General features: G+C 39.0%; 1 protein-coding gene across 1 annotated transcript in view; it reads left to right on the forward strand.

The window, feature by feature from the left end:
- The window catches only part of SPTLC2 (serine palmitoyltransferase long chain base subunit 2), an 80452-nt gene that overhangs the window by 7099 nt on the left and 56853 nt on the right, over positions 1-16500 (forward strand). Inside the window, exons 2-5 of the mRNA XM_032111052.1 lie at positions 4112-4306; positions 11599-11753; positions 12777-12925; positions 13248-13372. Coding sequence (XP_031966943.1) covers positions 4112-4306; positions 11599-11753; positions 12777-12925; positions 13248-13372 — 624 coding nt within the window. The remainder of the gene's footprint in view (positions 1-4111; positions 4307-11598; positions 11754-12776; positions 12926-13247; positions 13373-16500) is intronic.

Below are 16500 nucleotides of genomic sequence, written 5' to 3' on the forward strand. Positions count from 1 at the left end.
GGATACAGAGAGCATCCAAAGGAGGGCTACAAAGATGGCGAAAGGATCTAGAAGGGAAGCTTTATGAAGAGTGACTGAGGTCCCTTGGTCTGCTCAGCCTGGAGGAGAGGAGGCTGAGGGCACACCTCATTGCAGTTACAACATCCTCATGAGGGGAAGAGGAGGAGCAGGCACTGATCTCTTCAATCTGGTGACCAGTGACAGGACCTGAGGGAATGGCTTGAAGCTGTTCTGGGGCAGATTTAATTGGATATTAGAAAAAGGTTCTTCACCCAGAGGGTGGTTGGGCTCTGGAACAGGCTCCCCAGGGAAGTGTTCACAGCACCAAGCCTGACAGAGCTCAAGAAGCTCTTGGACAACTCCCTCAAATACATGGTGTGACTCTTGGGGTTGTGCTGTGCAGGGGTGGGAGTTGGACTTGATGATCCTTGTGGGTCCTACTCAGTACATTCTGTGATTATCATCAGACTCTGATGTGTTCTGCTTAGACCAGTGGAGTCCTTTCTAGCAGTAGCTGTGTGATGCTGCTGCTGCTGCTGCTGCTCAGTAACTGCTACAATACTGTTTAATGTGATTTGTTTCCCCAAGAGTTTGGCCCAATACAGGCATTACCTGTGGCTGATTCTTTGCTGCCTCCTGTAACCAGCTGAGTTGTGCTCTCTGATTCTCCTGCAGTTGAGTTCTTTAATGTGGTGGTGCTCTTCTGCATACATATACTCTGCACGGTACAGGAAAGAGAGATGTAGGTGAGCATACATGTGCTTTTTTGAATCACGTGTTTAAGTGAACTCTGACTTTTCTTTGTACTTGGATATGCCGTATATTCTACTTCAAAGGTCATGGCTCACTTTATGATCATAAGGCTTGTTGAAATCATAAAAGTCTTAATCTTCCACGCCTTTTTTCTCCTCCCATGGGAAGGAAATGAAGCACTGAACTGTAGCCACCTCCTTTCTTGGTCTCTGGACCTAAAATTGCTGCTCTTTTGCAGCAGCTTTGGAGCTTGCAGCATGTAAGCCTTCATTTGAAGGCTAATGTGTGGATTTATAAGGCATTCTTAGAAAAACAAATAGGCTTGTATTTAATGTGACTACAAATGTCTCTTCTGTAGTCAGCTCTAGAGGTTTTTTTATGGTCATATGCTTCATGAAGAGTTTGTGGAATTGCATTCAGTCTTTAATTTTTTGATTCAGCTAGGATAACACAAGCTTCTCAGCTGATGTGGTAGCTGACAGTGAATATAACCATGTATAAGCACATTGGTGGAAGAACACTGAGAGGTGAAATTGATTGGAGTATGGGTTGAATCAACACAGGTATTCCTAAAACAGCCTTTCTTAGTGAAATGTTGGGTTCAACCATATGGAATAACTTGTTCAGTTTTAGCGTTACAAGCCCAGGCACCTCCAAAGACCTGGAATAATTTGGTATGGTTTTATTCTGATTAAATTTGCATATAGATTTGGGTCTCTTAGTTGTTTTTTTTCTAACTACTTTCTGGTATTTGGTAGCCTCAGATCCTTTATTTTAGGATGTAGCCTTTCATCTCTTCTGGCTGAACTTCCAGTTACCTGGGAAAGGCATTGGAAGCTTTGATGTGATCTCTAGTTATTCAATCCTAGGTACTTTGCAAAGTAGTCATTACCAGTTTTCTGTCTGCTTATCCAGAAATCAGCTGCTAGTAGACAGGCCCAGGTGGCAGGTATGTAGTGTGCATGCTCTTGAATAGCTGCTATTCACAGCCTGATCTGACAATGTGAGGATGCAAAACTTCAACTTGTAATTCATCAAGCTGTAAACTCTGGTGTTTGGAGCTTTGGTGCGTGGTCTTTCTTGTATGTGGATGCAATAAAATTCTATAGATTTGGGTACTGGAGCCATAGTGATACAGTTAAGCAATCCTGAGAGTAATAGGGAAGAGGCAGCTTTCACGGTTTTTCCTTTGCTTTCACGGTTTTTCCTTTCCTTTTCAATTGGCTCACTGATTCGGTGATTGTCATGGTGCTGCTGCCCCTCCTCTCTCTCCAAAAGCTGCTGGCTCTTGTTTGCTGAGCTCTATCGAATGACTTTGTGGAGCAGAACTGTAAAGGCTATTACAGTCTAATGAATAACCTTCTGCAAATGATTATATTTTCAACATGGATAGGTTCAGTGTTGAAGGGATACTGTGCTGATAATCAGATTTAGTTGCTTTAGTTGTGCAAGCTGGAGACTGGTGCGGATGGCTCAAAGTGGGAGTGAGAGGGGCTGGGGCAATTTCTTTGGCTGGCATCGTTCATGAAGAAAACAGTGTATGAACCTTTGGCCTGCATTAAAGCCTTAAATTGCCAGCACTTGAGCTGCAATGTGGTAAGCAAGTGTACGTACACTTGTTCCAAAGCCATAGCAATTTTCTAACTCAAGCCACCACTGTATGCAGTATGTTTTTAAAATAGTACTTCAGTATTAAACCTGGCCTCAAAGCACTCCAAGTTAGTTACCTGCATCTGGCTTTAAGTGCTAAAAAGGGAAGTTCCTACTGTGTCTTTGCTATTTTGTTTCCACCCTTACACCTCTTCTAAAGTCCCCTCGACTATGTTGGCCAAATCAAAGCTTTGCTTTGCTTAGAACTGTGTCAGCAGAAGGGAAGAGGTAGAAATGACTGTCAGGAGGGAAGGTGCTGTTGTGGGTTATACTCGGTGACTGCATAGCTGTAGCATAATTGTATCCCCAACAGCAGACCCTTGCTTCTGAAAAATTGCTTTCACGTTATCAATGACAGACTTGAAATACAGACTTGCTCCAGCACCTGAGATGAGCAGGTATCACTTTCCAAATAATGCAGTGTCTGGTAAGGCCAGCAAGTATGTGTGCCTTTATTGATTCATCAGCTGTTGTAGAGGTTTGTACAATTCTACCTTACTTTCTCATATGATAATCTGAGTGACATAGGTGAATAATTGGTTTTATTGTGTCTGCTGGCTCACACCCCTCAGGAATTATTTGCCACTGTCTTTTTTTGACGTGTCTAGGTTCAGTTTCTTTCCTAGGTGTTGAGGTTTCTTTGATTAGTATATTTGAAGAAATACATTTCTTATTTTTATATATATTTGATGCTACACAAAGGGGATTTATATCTTGGAGAGTGTTTTTTCATATGTAGCCATTCTATTATAGTGCAGCCAGTCTATAACTTTTAGCAATGCAGACAGCAATTTGTGTCTAATGGCTAGGTTTCTGTGTTTTCATTCATTGACTTATGAGATCTGATCTTTAATGTAACTATTTGAAAAAGTAGTCTAGTTAAAACCATTATTTTTTTTCCCAGTGTTAATGTTGTGTGAACACTTGGCTTGTAGCTGTGAAGCTTTTCTGTAATAGTCACAAATATTGCATATTCCAGTAACTGTACTTGAGATAGACCTGCTGTATGTATTTGGCAGCTAGCAAATACCTTACCTTCAGATGATATGTAAGTAGCAAGATGACTTTTAGCGTGGATTTTATGCAGAAAGCTTTGCTTTGTTCTGGTGCTGACATATATGCTGTGTTGAGACTCTATATACAATGACTTTTTTGTCTGTGGTGTCGTGTCCGCCTCATGGATGAGTACAGTGTTTATGTCAGCATCTTTAGGCTAACAGCGACGGAGACACATGGATTGTGATTGTTTTGTAACACTAATATAGGCATCCAAGTCTGAGAATATATTGTTTAGATCAATAAAACTATTACTTTCTATTTTTTTTTTCTCTGTAGTAATCCTAGGAAACATCACTATTCTGTTATTTGTGTCCTCTTGGTGAAGGCACTTTTTTCATTTTGGTTTGCCCAGATGTAAGCAATGCTCTGTATGTAACTTTGCAGGCTAAATAATTTTAGTGAGATGTTAGATTAAACTGCCCTAGATTGGTAACTGTGACTTTGGTTATATCAGCAATATGGCAACTTCTGTGCAGAGGCTGGCAGTATTTATCAGTGATGGCTGAACTTAGCTGGAAGCACTTTGTGCTGAGTGGCGGGGGGATGCAGAGCCTATAACTGACCAGAGGGCTGGGGACTACTCTGAAATGTCTATCTGCCTTTTCTTCAATTAATACCCCAACTGCCTTTCTTTAAATTTTTACTATAGATAAATCATATTGTGCACAATGGAGGATTATACAAAAGGCCTTTCAATGAAGCTTTTGAAGAAACACCAATGCTGGTTGCTGTGCTGACCTATGTAGGCTATGGTGTTCTCACTCTCTTTGGATATCTGCGAGATTTCATGCGGCAGTGGAAGATTGAGAAGTGTCAAAATGCAACAGAAAGAGAAGAACAGAAGGTAACCACTCGGAAATAATGTTCAGGGGGAAATGATGTGGCTGAGGCTTGAGTATTTCTTTGGGGAGAAGTGGTGTTCAAAGTTTTCTGCTGTTTTCCTTGTCTTCTGGATGCTCTAAATACTATACAAGTACTGCTGTGTTGTTAAAAAATAATGTTTCTTTTGAGTTATTTTTCCTCAGAGTAGTTTCCTCATCTGTCTCACTGCAAAGTTGCATTGACAGTTATATCAACCTACTGAAGGATCCCCCAACTGCAGAAACAAGGGTTTGGGGAAGAGAGACTGCATGTGCCAGCATCAGTACCTAAAGAAAGGCTCTGGTTTGAGTCTGGGAGGCTTTCTGATGCTGATCTGGAGGCTGAGTTTTGATTTAGAAATGTTATTAATTCTTTTTACCTGAAGCAGTTGCAAAGAGAAGCTTGTGGGTCAGCTCCAGAGCACAAGCTATATGACTTTAAATTCATTTGGAGTCCAGAACACATGCAGGTTAGCTGGTAATTTTAGGTACTGACTCCTGGCTCACTGATAGTGATTAGAAAGAATTAATTCATGTTAAGACCTGTTCACAAAAGCTTCTGTTACCAGGTGAAAGGTCTTGCCTGCTTCAGCAGTTAGCCTGGAATGGATAATTCTGATTTTCAGTACTTGTAAATTATTTTCAGAGATCTTTATTCCCCACAGGAGTTAATTGTTGTTAGGAAAGCTACCATTGAAACTTGAAGTTCACAAGCTATTTTCTTGCTAACTTTTAATGTGAGCCCTCTTCTAAAGAGTGTGACTGTCAGTGAGCTTTCTCCAAAGGTCTTACTTACTCTTGCTGATTTGGGTTCTGTTTTTCTCAACTGCTTTGGGAAGCCAATCTGGCTTATAAAATGTTAAGGGAGGTCCTTTTCCAGTTGCTGGTTTCTGGTTCTCTGTGCAGCCACAAAAGCAGTTGGCTAGCAGAAAATAGGAGGACGCAGAAGGGACATCTCAGTAAGTCAAACAAATAATCAAGGGAAACAGCATTGGAGTAAAGTGCCTGGTTTTTTGCAGTAGATTAGCTAAGGATCAGTGCCTAAAATTACCTCATGGTAACTTCCTTCTGTGAACATTGTGAGGTAGAATTAAGCAGAGTCACAGTAGGGCACTAAATTCCAAAACAAACATTCTTACAGGAGTTTAATGAGTAAAAGGCGTTTCATATTGGTTTAAAGTACAGGAGTTTAAATTTATGCTATTGCCAAAACTGACTTGTGGAATATGAAAGTAAAAATCTTGGATCCCTCTTAATAGTTAAAATATCTAATTAAAGAATGCTGGTTAAATCTCAACTTGAAACTTGATGTGTTCATTAATGTCTTTTGAGCTACTTTGGTTTATGACACTTGAGAACATGACACCCTTACATTTTTCTGTATATAAAGTACAGTGGAGAGCAGTCAAAACAGTTGCAGAAATCTACTAAGACATTAGAATAAAAGTTTAAATATTGATAGGTATTCATGGTGTTGAGAATTCTAAAGGAGTAACTGAAGTGTTGGTGCAGTTACTCTATACTGTAATTGTTACATTTCTGTTGCACAGTTGTTGTGAAACGCTTGTCCTGTTATCAGTGTGTAAGAACTGCTTACAGCAGTCCTTTTCTGTGGGAGCAGTCATGGCTCTTACATGAGTGAGTGTACAGAAAGGGGGCAGTAGGTCTAATTCAGTAACACATTAATGATATTAGGCTCTCAGTAAAGATTGCCATAGAGGACCCTGAAGCACAGAGGTGGTTAGCAACAGATTATCCTAGTCCTAAAAGAAATGTAGCCTTGAATTTTTTTATAAATTAACTCAGCATTGCATCTTACCTCTTACCCTGAAAGACATTTGCTTAATAAGTATGCCTTCTGGACAGATGAATTGAAACTCTTTCAGCTTCTGTGTTGGTTATGGCTTCCATGAAGAGATGCATGTGTTCTGGTTTTGTTTGTACATAGGATGTCTGCAGATGGAGCTAATACAAAGTGCCAGTGAATATTGTGTAAGAATGAAAAATAGGAAATCCTGTTTAAAGAAGCTTTGGTGTTGGAGAAATCTCAGTTTAGTGTACTTCCCCAAATCGTGTTTCTAGCACTTAGATTGTAATAGCTGTTTCTGATATCAGACAAATAGAAAAGTGATCATGTGAGGTCTAGAACATACAGTACTTATCCTCACCCTTTGCTGCTTTAAGCTTTGTTTGCTGGCAAATGAATTGATGAGAGCACATTGCAGCAGGTCTAATGTGGGAGCCAGGGGTTATTTTGGTGCAGGAGGTGGAGGGGAAGGTGTGTGCTCAATAACTTGTTTTGAAATTATTTTCTCAAATATTTGAATCTCTCTGCTGGATGACAGCCCAATCATCTTTTGGTAAGGGAGTGCAGATACCAGTGTGCAGAAAAGGCTCAAAACTCACCTTTTTTATTATTACTAGTACATCAAATCAGAGGAGCCCTGTGATTACACTGGGGTACTTTCTGGTAGATTTGTGACCTCTGTGTGGAAAGTAACTTTTTTATTATTGAAATTCTGAAGAGCCAACTAGGTTATTATGATTTTCTTAAATATCAAGCAAAAGGATTAGCCTTACCTTTTTGAAATAGTTCATAATTGCTTAGGTGAAAAATTACAAAATTACGTAGTGTGAGGAAGTATTTTGTAAAGGGCTGAATGAACCTGTTCTGAAAAGCACGGAATTGAAGTATGTGGATTTTCTGAGGTGTGTTTCTGAAGGTGGTTACATTTAACTCATAACATAAACTTGGGTCCAAAATGTAGTATTAAAAACAAACTCAAGAAAAAGACTCAATTTTTCTGTGTTAGGGAGGGCAGTTTATTTCAGTAGAGAAAATCCTTCCTTAAATTGTCACTTAATAGTATAATCTTATTCTGCATCATAACTAGAAAACTGCAAGTGACTAAATTTAAAGAGCAGAGCATGATTTTGAACAGGTTTGAATTACAGCTATCTCTGATGGCAGGTAAATTCCTTGGAATTTATTAGAGCCATGAACTGATAGGAATGATTCCAGGAAAACCTAATATTCACTCACTGTTGAAACACAAAAGGGTGAAAAGGGACAGACTTTGCTAGTACTGATTTCCAGGAAATAGTTTCATGGGTTTTGGCTTTGTTTCAAATACATCCAGCTGAGCTTTTCCTGGAAACCAGTGTTGTGTAGCACATCCTCTCTGAAGCATTACCGGTCTGTTTTAGGCATGGGTAAACGGCAAGATGAAAAATTCTCAATTACTCTGGAATCAATTTATGCGTACCCAATTTAATGTGCTGTCTGGTCATACAATGCAGTTAAATCTGCAAAATGCTTATAGGATTTTCTAGGCAGGATGAAAATCACTTTTACCTTTCCTCCAGTCTAATTTGCCTGTTGATTACCTTACATGTTTTGTATATGGGAGTGACTGTGCAAATGGGGCTGGTAACTCTCTAATATACTGCTTCATGCTCTGTAGTTTGCCCAGTTAGAACGTGTTTCTAGCATCTGGGGTTTTCAAACACATGTTCACAGGAGTCCAGCTGTAGGAATATTTCAGGGGCAGTAAACTGGAGTCTTTTGTTCAGTGTCATCTTAACATCTGTGTAGCTCATCAGAGGCCTCCTGATGGTACAAAGGCTACCCACAGTTATTGCTCCACTTTTTCTTGACTCATGTAACAATGAGATGAAACTGGTCTTTCTGCTTCCTTTCAGAAGCCTGAAATTTGTTGCAATTGTCTGCTTGATTTCTGTTCAGAGTCAGTTATGTATTACCAGGGAGCACATTATGCGAATTGCAGATAAGCCCTGCTGGTGCTTATGGCACCATTTGTTAGCTTAGGTGCGATGTTGTGAAAACTTGGCTCTAAAAGTAGCATAATTACTGCATTTGCATGTCCCTTTGCCCTGAGCTAAAGGCTACAAAGCTCTTGTTATGACCTTCACTTGTAATATTAATTTACAGTATGATGAAATAATGAATTCCTTAATCACCTATGTTAAGGTGTTGTACCCCAAGGGAGAATTTTATTCTTCCCTTGATTGGCTGTGCTTTTCACTGAAATTGTTATGCTTTTCGGGCTTCTGGGAGACCACTAGTACTTCGGTGTCTTCATCAGGCATCCCCTCACTAATAGGGGATGTGTTCAATGCTTAAATTGACAGGAATAAAGCTGTTTAGGATTTTTTTAGCTCCATAAATGAAAGAACTTGCTGCTTTTGCTCTCTCTTTTGGAACCAGTGTAACTTTTGCAGTTGTTTGACTCTGCTTATTCAGAAGATTGCTCAAAGAATCAACTCCTAGAATATTTTTCCTTGAATGAAACTGTTTCATCTCAGACTGATATTCGTAGGGACTCTTACAGCTAGAAGGAGTGTTGGATCTGAAATAAGATGAGAATGTGATGGAAAAACAGCAAGCTCTGAAGGCCATTTAAAGGTGATAGTGGTTGCTTCCAGCTCTAGGACACTTTTGCAGCAGAGCACTGTGGCTGCATGTGTCAAAAATTTGAAATCATGGAATATACTGAGTTGGAAGGCACCCACAAGGACATTGAAGTCCAGCTCTTAGGCCTGCACAGGACATCCCAAAGAGTCACACCATGTGCCTGAGAGCATTCTCCAAACTTCTTGATCTCTGTCTGGCTTGGTGCTGTGACCAGTTTGCCTTAGGAGTCTCTTGCAGTGCCCTCTGGGTGAATACCCTCTGGATGAAAAGTATGGATTGATAGATTTCATCCATCCCTTCCTCCCAGGTGTTTACTTTTTTGGTTCAAAGATTGAAAACATTAAATTAGCATGAGGAATTCAAGGCTTTTTGTTGTACTATCTTCTCTACTTCTCTACTTCTTATCTGGAATGCCAGACTGCAGAAGCATGGAGGAGATAAATAAACCAGCCCCCAAACCAACCAGCAGACCATCTGCTCCTGTATGCCAGCTCCAAAAGAGGGCTCTCAAACGCCAAAAGTCAGTATCAGTTTATAAAGGCACAATATCCTTACACTTTCTCTTTACACGTTCTCAGATGCATGGGTCCTGAGAACCCCTCAGTGGGGTTAGGATTACTGAGGAAATAGACAATCCAGTTTTGCATTATGCCAAAGTACTTCCTGCCTGTCTGTTCCAAGGAACTTTCTCATGAGACCTATCTGAGGATGGTTTGTTGGAGGGAGGGGTACATGTATAGATAACAAAGGAGTTCACAGTATGCTGATACCTCAACTTAAAGTCCTTTACTATAATCCTACAACTTGGTACCCCAAAAAACTAAAGCTAGTGTCCCATATTAAACCTTAATTCCCTTACCCATAATTTATTCCTTGAATTCTTGACTTTTAAGACACATTTTTTCTTTATCATAATCCATTAGGTTCAGAGAACTTCTCTACTTCACAGTTAAATCCCTTTAAACTTAGTTCTAATGCTGGCTTGTAAGATCATGCTTTTGTTACGTATACTGGTGGTGCCAACCTGTTGTGGGTGATTGCCCTTATCTCACCAGTTGAGCTTGTTACTGTTCCGGCTTTGTCAGCTTGGGTTTCAGAAGAAAACTCATCTGATGAGTAATCTGGAGTGGGATTGGATTGTATCAATGCAGGCATACCTGCTTGGGTTGGTATAATGACTCATTTCCAGCTTCCCTTCCTAGCCAAGAACCTTGGCTAAAATATCAATTGTTTCTTGGATCACATAGTTGGTGTGCTTGGATAACTATTGCAAAGCTGAACTCTTGTGCATAGATGGTTGAGAGGAGTGGAAAATACTTAGAAGCATCTCAGTAGATTATAATTAGATTTAACAAGTCTCTCAAGTATTGATCTTCTAATGTGCCAGGGTTTCTTTTTGATCTCACTTCCTCCACCCCTCTACAAATAACATAGCAGAGGGTTTGAAACAATTGTGGATAATTATTTTGATTTTGTGTCATGAATTGGGACAGGAACATGGAAGAAATAATTGCCCTTCTGTGCATCTTAGTGCATAGAAATTTTATTCCCACTGTCTGTCTTTGAGAAAGGACATGCTTGTGATTCTCTGGAAGAGTGATTGCTAGCTAAATTTGGGTTGTTTTTCCATAGTTGAAATGATGAAAATTAATATCTTTGTGCCTTTTTGGCACAGGCAAATCAGAAATGGGTTTAGGTGCTTAGGCTTAGAAGTTGGCACTTTTGGGCTTGGTCTTTCCTGTGCAGCTGCTGGCAGGAGGATGCAAAGGTACGGACCTAAATGTTCCTTTACTCCAAACTGCAAGGACAAAGTTGTTAAATCATTACAATACGAAGGTAATGAAAGGAGTACTCCTCCTGCAGGCAAACATTGTAAGTAAGAGCTTGTCAGTGCCCGTTTGTGTTTTTATTAAAGATCTGCCATAAATGCTCCCAGTTTTGCTTCAGTGGTACAAATGTCTGACGCTGTAGTACTTGGTGAGATAGATACTCTGCCTTTCTCATACTGTCACCAAAAATAAAATTCACAATGTTTGCATTTTTCTTGTGCAAAACAGGAAGAAATACTCTGCTGGCTCATACCTTTGTAATAAATTCTACTTTTTCCTCTGTAGATGATTAAAAAGGCGCTTTTTTTTTCCCCCAACAGAAGCAAATGAATTATGCATTCTTATCGTTACTAAATGTCAAACTTTCTTTAATTAATTAGTAAAAAGGAAATCTTGTGACTTTGGAGTAAGAAAAAAAATGTTCTTGAGTGATCAGATGTCCTTGCTGCTGCAGTTAGTTTGACATTCTTGTGTTATCCATTCAAGGCAGTCACTTACTTTTCCTGGAAAACATTGGAAGGGAAGCTAAAATTCAGGAAATGCTCATTCATAAAAATCACATGGGACTTCAGTGTTGATAAGCTGTGCAGAAGAGCGGTGCCATAATGTAGCTTATTAGCTTCTATTCAGAACAAAAAGTTGTGAAAAGTTCTAATGGTAATGTGTAAAATAATGCTAGTATTGCTATATTAAATGCATTCCTTGTGCACAGAATAAAATATGGTAGAGCACCTTAGTTTTAAAAGTCTTTGTGTATTCAGTAGAGCAGTGTATGCTGTTTGGTGCCAAAAAGCCATTGCATGTTCCTTTGCTCTGCTTAATTCTGAAGGCTGACTATACCTCTCCTGCAAAGATTATATGCCCAAGGATTTAATGAAGGGGGTTATTTTATGTTTTGTTTTCTTGAGTTTTTTCATTATACCAGAATGACAGAAAAGAATTATTCTTCTTACTCTAATTTTGCTATTGTATATACTTTCCTTTTACTTTGAGTGCCTTTGATGTGTTTCAGGACTTTGTCCCATTGTACCAGGACTTTGAAAATTTCTACAACAGAAACCTCTACATGCGCATTCGGGACAGCTGGAACCGTCCGATCTGCAGTGTGCCAGGGGCCAAAGTGGACATGATGGAGAGAGTTTCCCATGACTATAACTGGACATTCACGTGAGTCAAAATTGAAGAAAACACTTGCAAGACCTGCCTTGAAATATAGGGTCTCTAAAAGCAAGTTGCAGGCTGCGAGGTTAAAGGAGCAATGAATTATGTTTAGTTTGAGCTTTCTAGCAGCTTGAATCAATGAATTTTGCTCTTTTGAAATGCATTTAGCCACCAACGCGATGATTTGTATATAATCTTTTGGCTACTTTACTGTACTATGATCTCCTGGGCATACACCTGCAATAAAATTCATACCTTTGTGTATGATAAGAACCTGGGGTAGATCCTTTGGATTGCACTGCTGCTTGTGTCTCTGTTCATTTAGAAGTTCTTCCACTTGAAGTAAATGCTGCTGCCTGAACTGACTCTAACATGATTGCTTTGAGTCAGAACTGAAGTAGTCTGTAGAAACAAAATCGGAAATACAATGAAAGGATTTTTACAAATTGGAAATGACATATCACCAGTTTGATGTGAAGAGGTTTGCAGCACAGTACTTGGTGAAACTAGTTATGTCTCTTCTTGGCTTTCAAGGGCAAAAGAATTAAAACAGATTTTTTTCTGCTAAACTTCTTCCTTGTTCTCCTTGTCACGTATTGTTAGCACAGAAGTGCCAGATGTGTTTCCTTTCTGTGGTTAGAGGATATCCCGCTTGAGGGGCTGCCAAGTTAATTGATAGAGAGGTGTTATTTTGTAATTGAAAAAAAACTTGTATGCTTCTGGGATGGAGGGGGAAACATGTCAGAGCAACAGATGCTTTGAGAAGCCTCAAGCAATTTTATATATGATAGCAAATTCACCTTTAAATGTAAACTCTCCTGGGAATTAATTTGAGATTGTAAGATAGGGAAAGAATCTTTTTCACTGATTGTTGCAGTTTGATGATGAGAGGCAGTACTGAAATAATGTTCGGTTCTATTGAGTTTTAACATTTCAATGTATAGTCTAGGAAAGTGAAATAATAATCTTCTGGTGTAAATAAGTTTTTAAATTTTGGGTATCCTAACTTATGCTGTTTTTAAAACACAGGTACACAGGGAGAGTGATAAAAGACATTATAAATATGGGTTCCTACAACTACCTTGGATTTGCACAGAAGGCTGGGGCTTGTCAAGAAGCAGCTGCTGAAGTTCTGTCCCAGTATGGAGCTGGGGTGTGCAGCACTAGGCAGGAGATGGGTAAGTTGGAGGATGATAGTATGTTCCCTGAATGTGTATTTCAAAGTCTGTATCTGATTGCAGGTCTTTGAACCATTAATCGTTCCAGCATTGAACTTTAGTCTAACCAATAAAGAAACTTTTACTTCAGTGAGGACAAATTGACTCCCTGGATTTACATTGCACAGCAGTTGTCTTATGTTTTCATATATGGGGTTTTTTCAGTGTTCCCTTAGGGGCCTTTAAAGAAAGCGTAGCTTGGTTGGTGGAAATTCTTTTTGCAGAATTTAGCAATAGTGAAAGCTTTTGCTTACTCTGCATTTCCCATTTGTTTTATGTGCAGGAAACTTGGACAAGCATGAGGAGCTGGAAAAGCTAGTTGCCAGGTTCCTAGGTGTGGAATCTGCAATGGCATATGGAATGGGATTTGCAACCAACTCTATGAACATTCCTGCTTTAGTTGGCAAGGTATGGCTTAAGTCATGGACCAAAGCTCACCTAACAAAGATTCTAGTGGTTGAATTTTCTAAAAGCTACTTGTTTGCTTTTGTGTTTCCTCAGTGGCAACCCCTGCAGATATTCTCTGTGGAAGCTGTAGGTCACAGTGTGCATCTCTAACCATTGCAAAAATCTCTTCTGGAAACAGCATCCATGGGACCAGTAGCAGCCCAGAACTTTCTCTCTGGCAAAAAGCCTAGCATGTTAAGTCTTGCTTTCTCAGGCTATTCCTTGGTGTGTGAAATGGTGGCTGATTAACAGACTGATTGGCTGGAGGTACTTTGGTGTTTTTGAGACACTAAGAACTGACTGTGTCAGATACACAGATAAGCTGAATTGCATATTGGTACATGGAGAATTTATTACCTTTGAGTGACAGCTAAAAAATCCTCCCTTTGAAGAAGTACCAAAGTTGTTTGAGGGAAATAAGGTCAAATAAGTAAAGACTCATGATGTGTGCCTCATAAAACAGTAGACAATTAGTCTGAGTGTCCAGTATCTCCAACTATGTTTTTTTAGTTATTGGAAAATGAAATAATAGTGAAATTTTTGTTTGCATCTTCTAAGGCAAAATATATGTTCTCTTAGCTCCTCCATAGAGTAAAATAATGTAAGGACTGGAACAGGTGGTTTTTTTTTTAAATTATTCACTGTCACCCTAATACTACTAGTCTATTGAAATTCTTTGTCCCTGTGTAGTGAATTATTTTCCTTTTATTTAATTTATTTATTTTTTCACTTCCTGATACTACTTTGTAAATCTTCCTCTTGCAGTATCTACAGATTATAAATTTGCTGTCTCGTTCTTCCTGGCAACTTTTCTTCCTGGTGATTCTGTCCGATTACCTGCAGTGTCTTCCTGCATGCTTTTTTTTTTTTTTTTTTTGTAACAAGGAAGTAGCACTGTCTAAATAATGTGCCTTTTCTTTTGGTCTGTTAAATTTTAAATATGAAATGCTTTGCACAATAAAAAAAAATCAACATTTTTGAGTCTGATGTGCTTCAAATCTAGTCTTTCTGGAGTCAAATACTTCTGCAGTGCTATAAATCTGAGCACTTGTGTTACTTCTGACATATCTTTTACCTGCATTTTTTGGCTCTTTGTCTTTCCACTTCTCTCCAGTTTTATGTTCAACAGAAAAATGATTAATGATTTCTGTGAGACCTTTCAGTTTTAGTACACACTGTCAGATACATTTAAGTAGATTGCTGGTTGTTGTCAGTACAAATTACTCATTCCTGCAAACTTACTCAATCTCTTTTTCTATGTGGAGCATATCTTCTGTATATCTTCAATGCCTTATGAGAATACGGTCGAGACACCTTACTCAGATCCTGAGTTTTCACCTTTGAACTTCAACAGGTTTTACAACCATTGAGAAAATCTGAACAGTAAATTTCAAGGCACGTAACATACCTATTTTTATACAGCTCCCTTGTACATTTACTAAGCCAACTCTTGTCATAAATGGGTACAGCAGTCTGTGTTGGGTTAGTCATGAGGATACTTAGTTTTTTGTACACTTGAAATAAAGTAGTAAGAAGCTTCTGCCTTATAACAATACAAGTGTCCTTATACTCAGGTGGATACTCCAAACAGAAAACACACTCTAGTGAAGAAAAGTTCTTGTCAGATGAACCATTTTGCAGCTCAGAATGTTCACTAAATGTTTTTTTTTTTGGCTGCCTGAAGTTGCTTCTCACTGCACATTTGATTTCTTCATTGTCTGCAAATAAGGACACATAAATCCTGAATTCTGGCACCACCCAGTACACAATTAATTGTGTGTGCACGACCTGTTTGGCAATGCTTTGGTAGTCCTCAGTAAAGCTCAGAGATTCCCATGCTTGATTAAACTCTTGGGCTAATTTTTTTTTTAAGACTGTTTGTGTCTTTCTGCATGTCCTACTTAACGTTTTCAACTGCAAAGCTGCCTGGAACACAAGATATGTTTGACGTTAATGATATCTGGATTCCTCTATTACTATTTAATTAGCTAAAAACAAGCTACTGAGTGTAGTTGCTCACATATACTGGACCACTTGTTCTTTTTCTGCTCTGTGGAATCGTGAAGCACTTAGTTTATGTTCCTACTGAATCCTCTTTTAATAGCAACAAATACAGTTTGACTATCCTAGATCCATCTCTACGCCATAATTTGATCAGCATTAGTCAGCAAAAGGAATTCAAAAGCTTTATCATTACTTAGTTGATCTTTATTCACTGTGCCTTGTTTTCAGCATCTGCTTAGTAGAAGCTGCTGTTAATAGGTATAGTTGGTGTAGACTGAAAGTTGTATTTCAGCACTGTTAAAGCATCACTAAAACCAGGTCTTTCTGCACCTGGTAGTTTTCATCAGTAGACACCCTCTGTTTACAGCCAAGTTGTCATGTGCCTGGTACAGTCACTGCCAAGTATGCTGAGTCTAGACCACAGATAATGGGAAATTTGAGGGTTACTTAGAAGTTGTTACACCATTCGAGGCTAAGCTAGACTCTCAAACTTGCCTGTTTTGGAGTAAGTGCCATTAATGTAGTTAGCATAATGTAGTCAGGAAGTGTCATTAGTGTAGTTAGTTAATAACACCATTCTGTACTGCCTTTAGCACGGAACTTTTTATCATAGCTCTGGATTGAGAGACTAGACAGTTGAGTTAGAACAATGATGCTTGAAGGATTTTTTTTTTGGTTGTAAGAAAGTAAATTAATTTCCATACATAGGTGGGTTGTGAAATTAAGTGCTCAGGACTGAATTACACGATTTATGTCCATAGCACTCTGTGGTAAAATGTGGCATTCACTTCAATAGGCCTTGTAGGATGTGGTGGTAAGCCTGATCTTCACTAAAATGTTTTTCTAGAGCCCAAGTAGTGTTACCTCCAGTTACTGTTAGCCTTGTCCTGGATGCTTTCTCAAATGTAAATTAGCTCATAAATGCTAGTGAAGTCTTATTGTAGTAGCGGCACCCAGTTTTACATATGATCATCAGGGATTGCTGTGCCAGTGGCTTATGTGATCCATGGCCCTCTCTCTACAGGCAGACAGTATTAGACTCTTTACTACTTCTTCAGTTTCAAATTAATTTGTTTCTAAATGAA

Source organism: Corvus moneduloides, chromosome 6, assembly GCF_009650955.1.
Source record: "Corvus moneduloides isolate bCorMon1 chromosome 6, bCorMon1.pri, whole genome shotgun sequence".
NCBI lineage: Eukaryota > Metazoa > Chordata > Aves > Passeriformes > Corvidae > Corvus > Corvus moneduloides.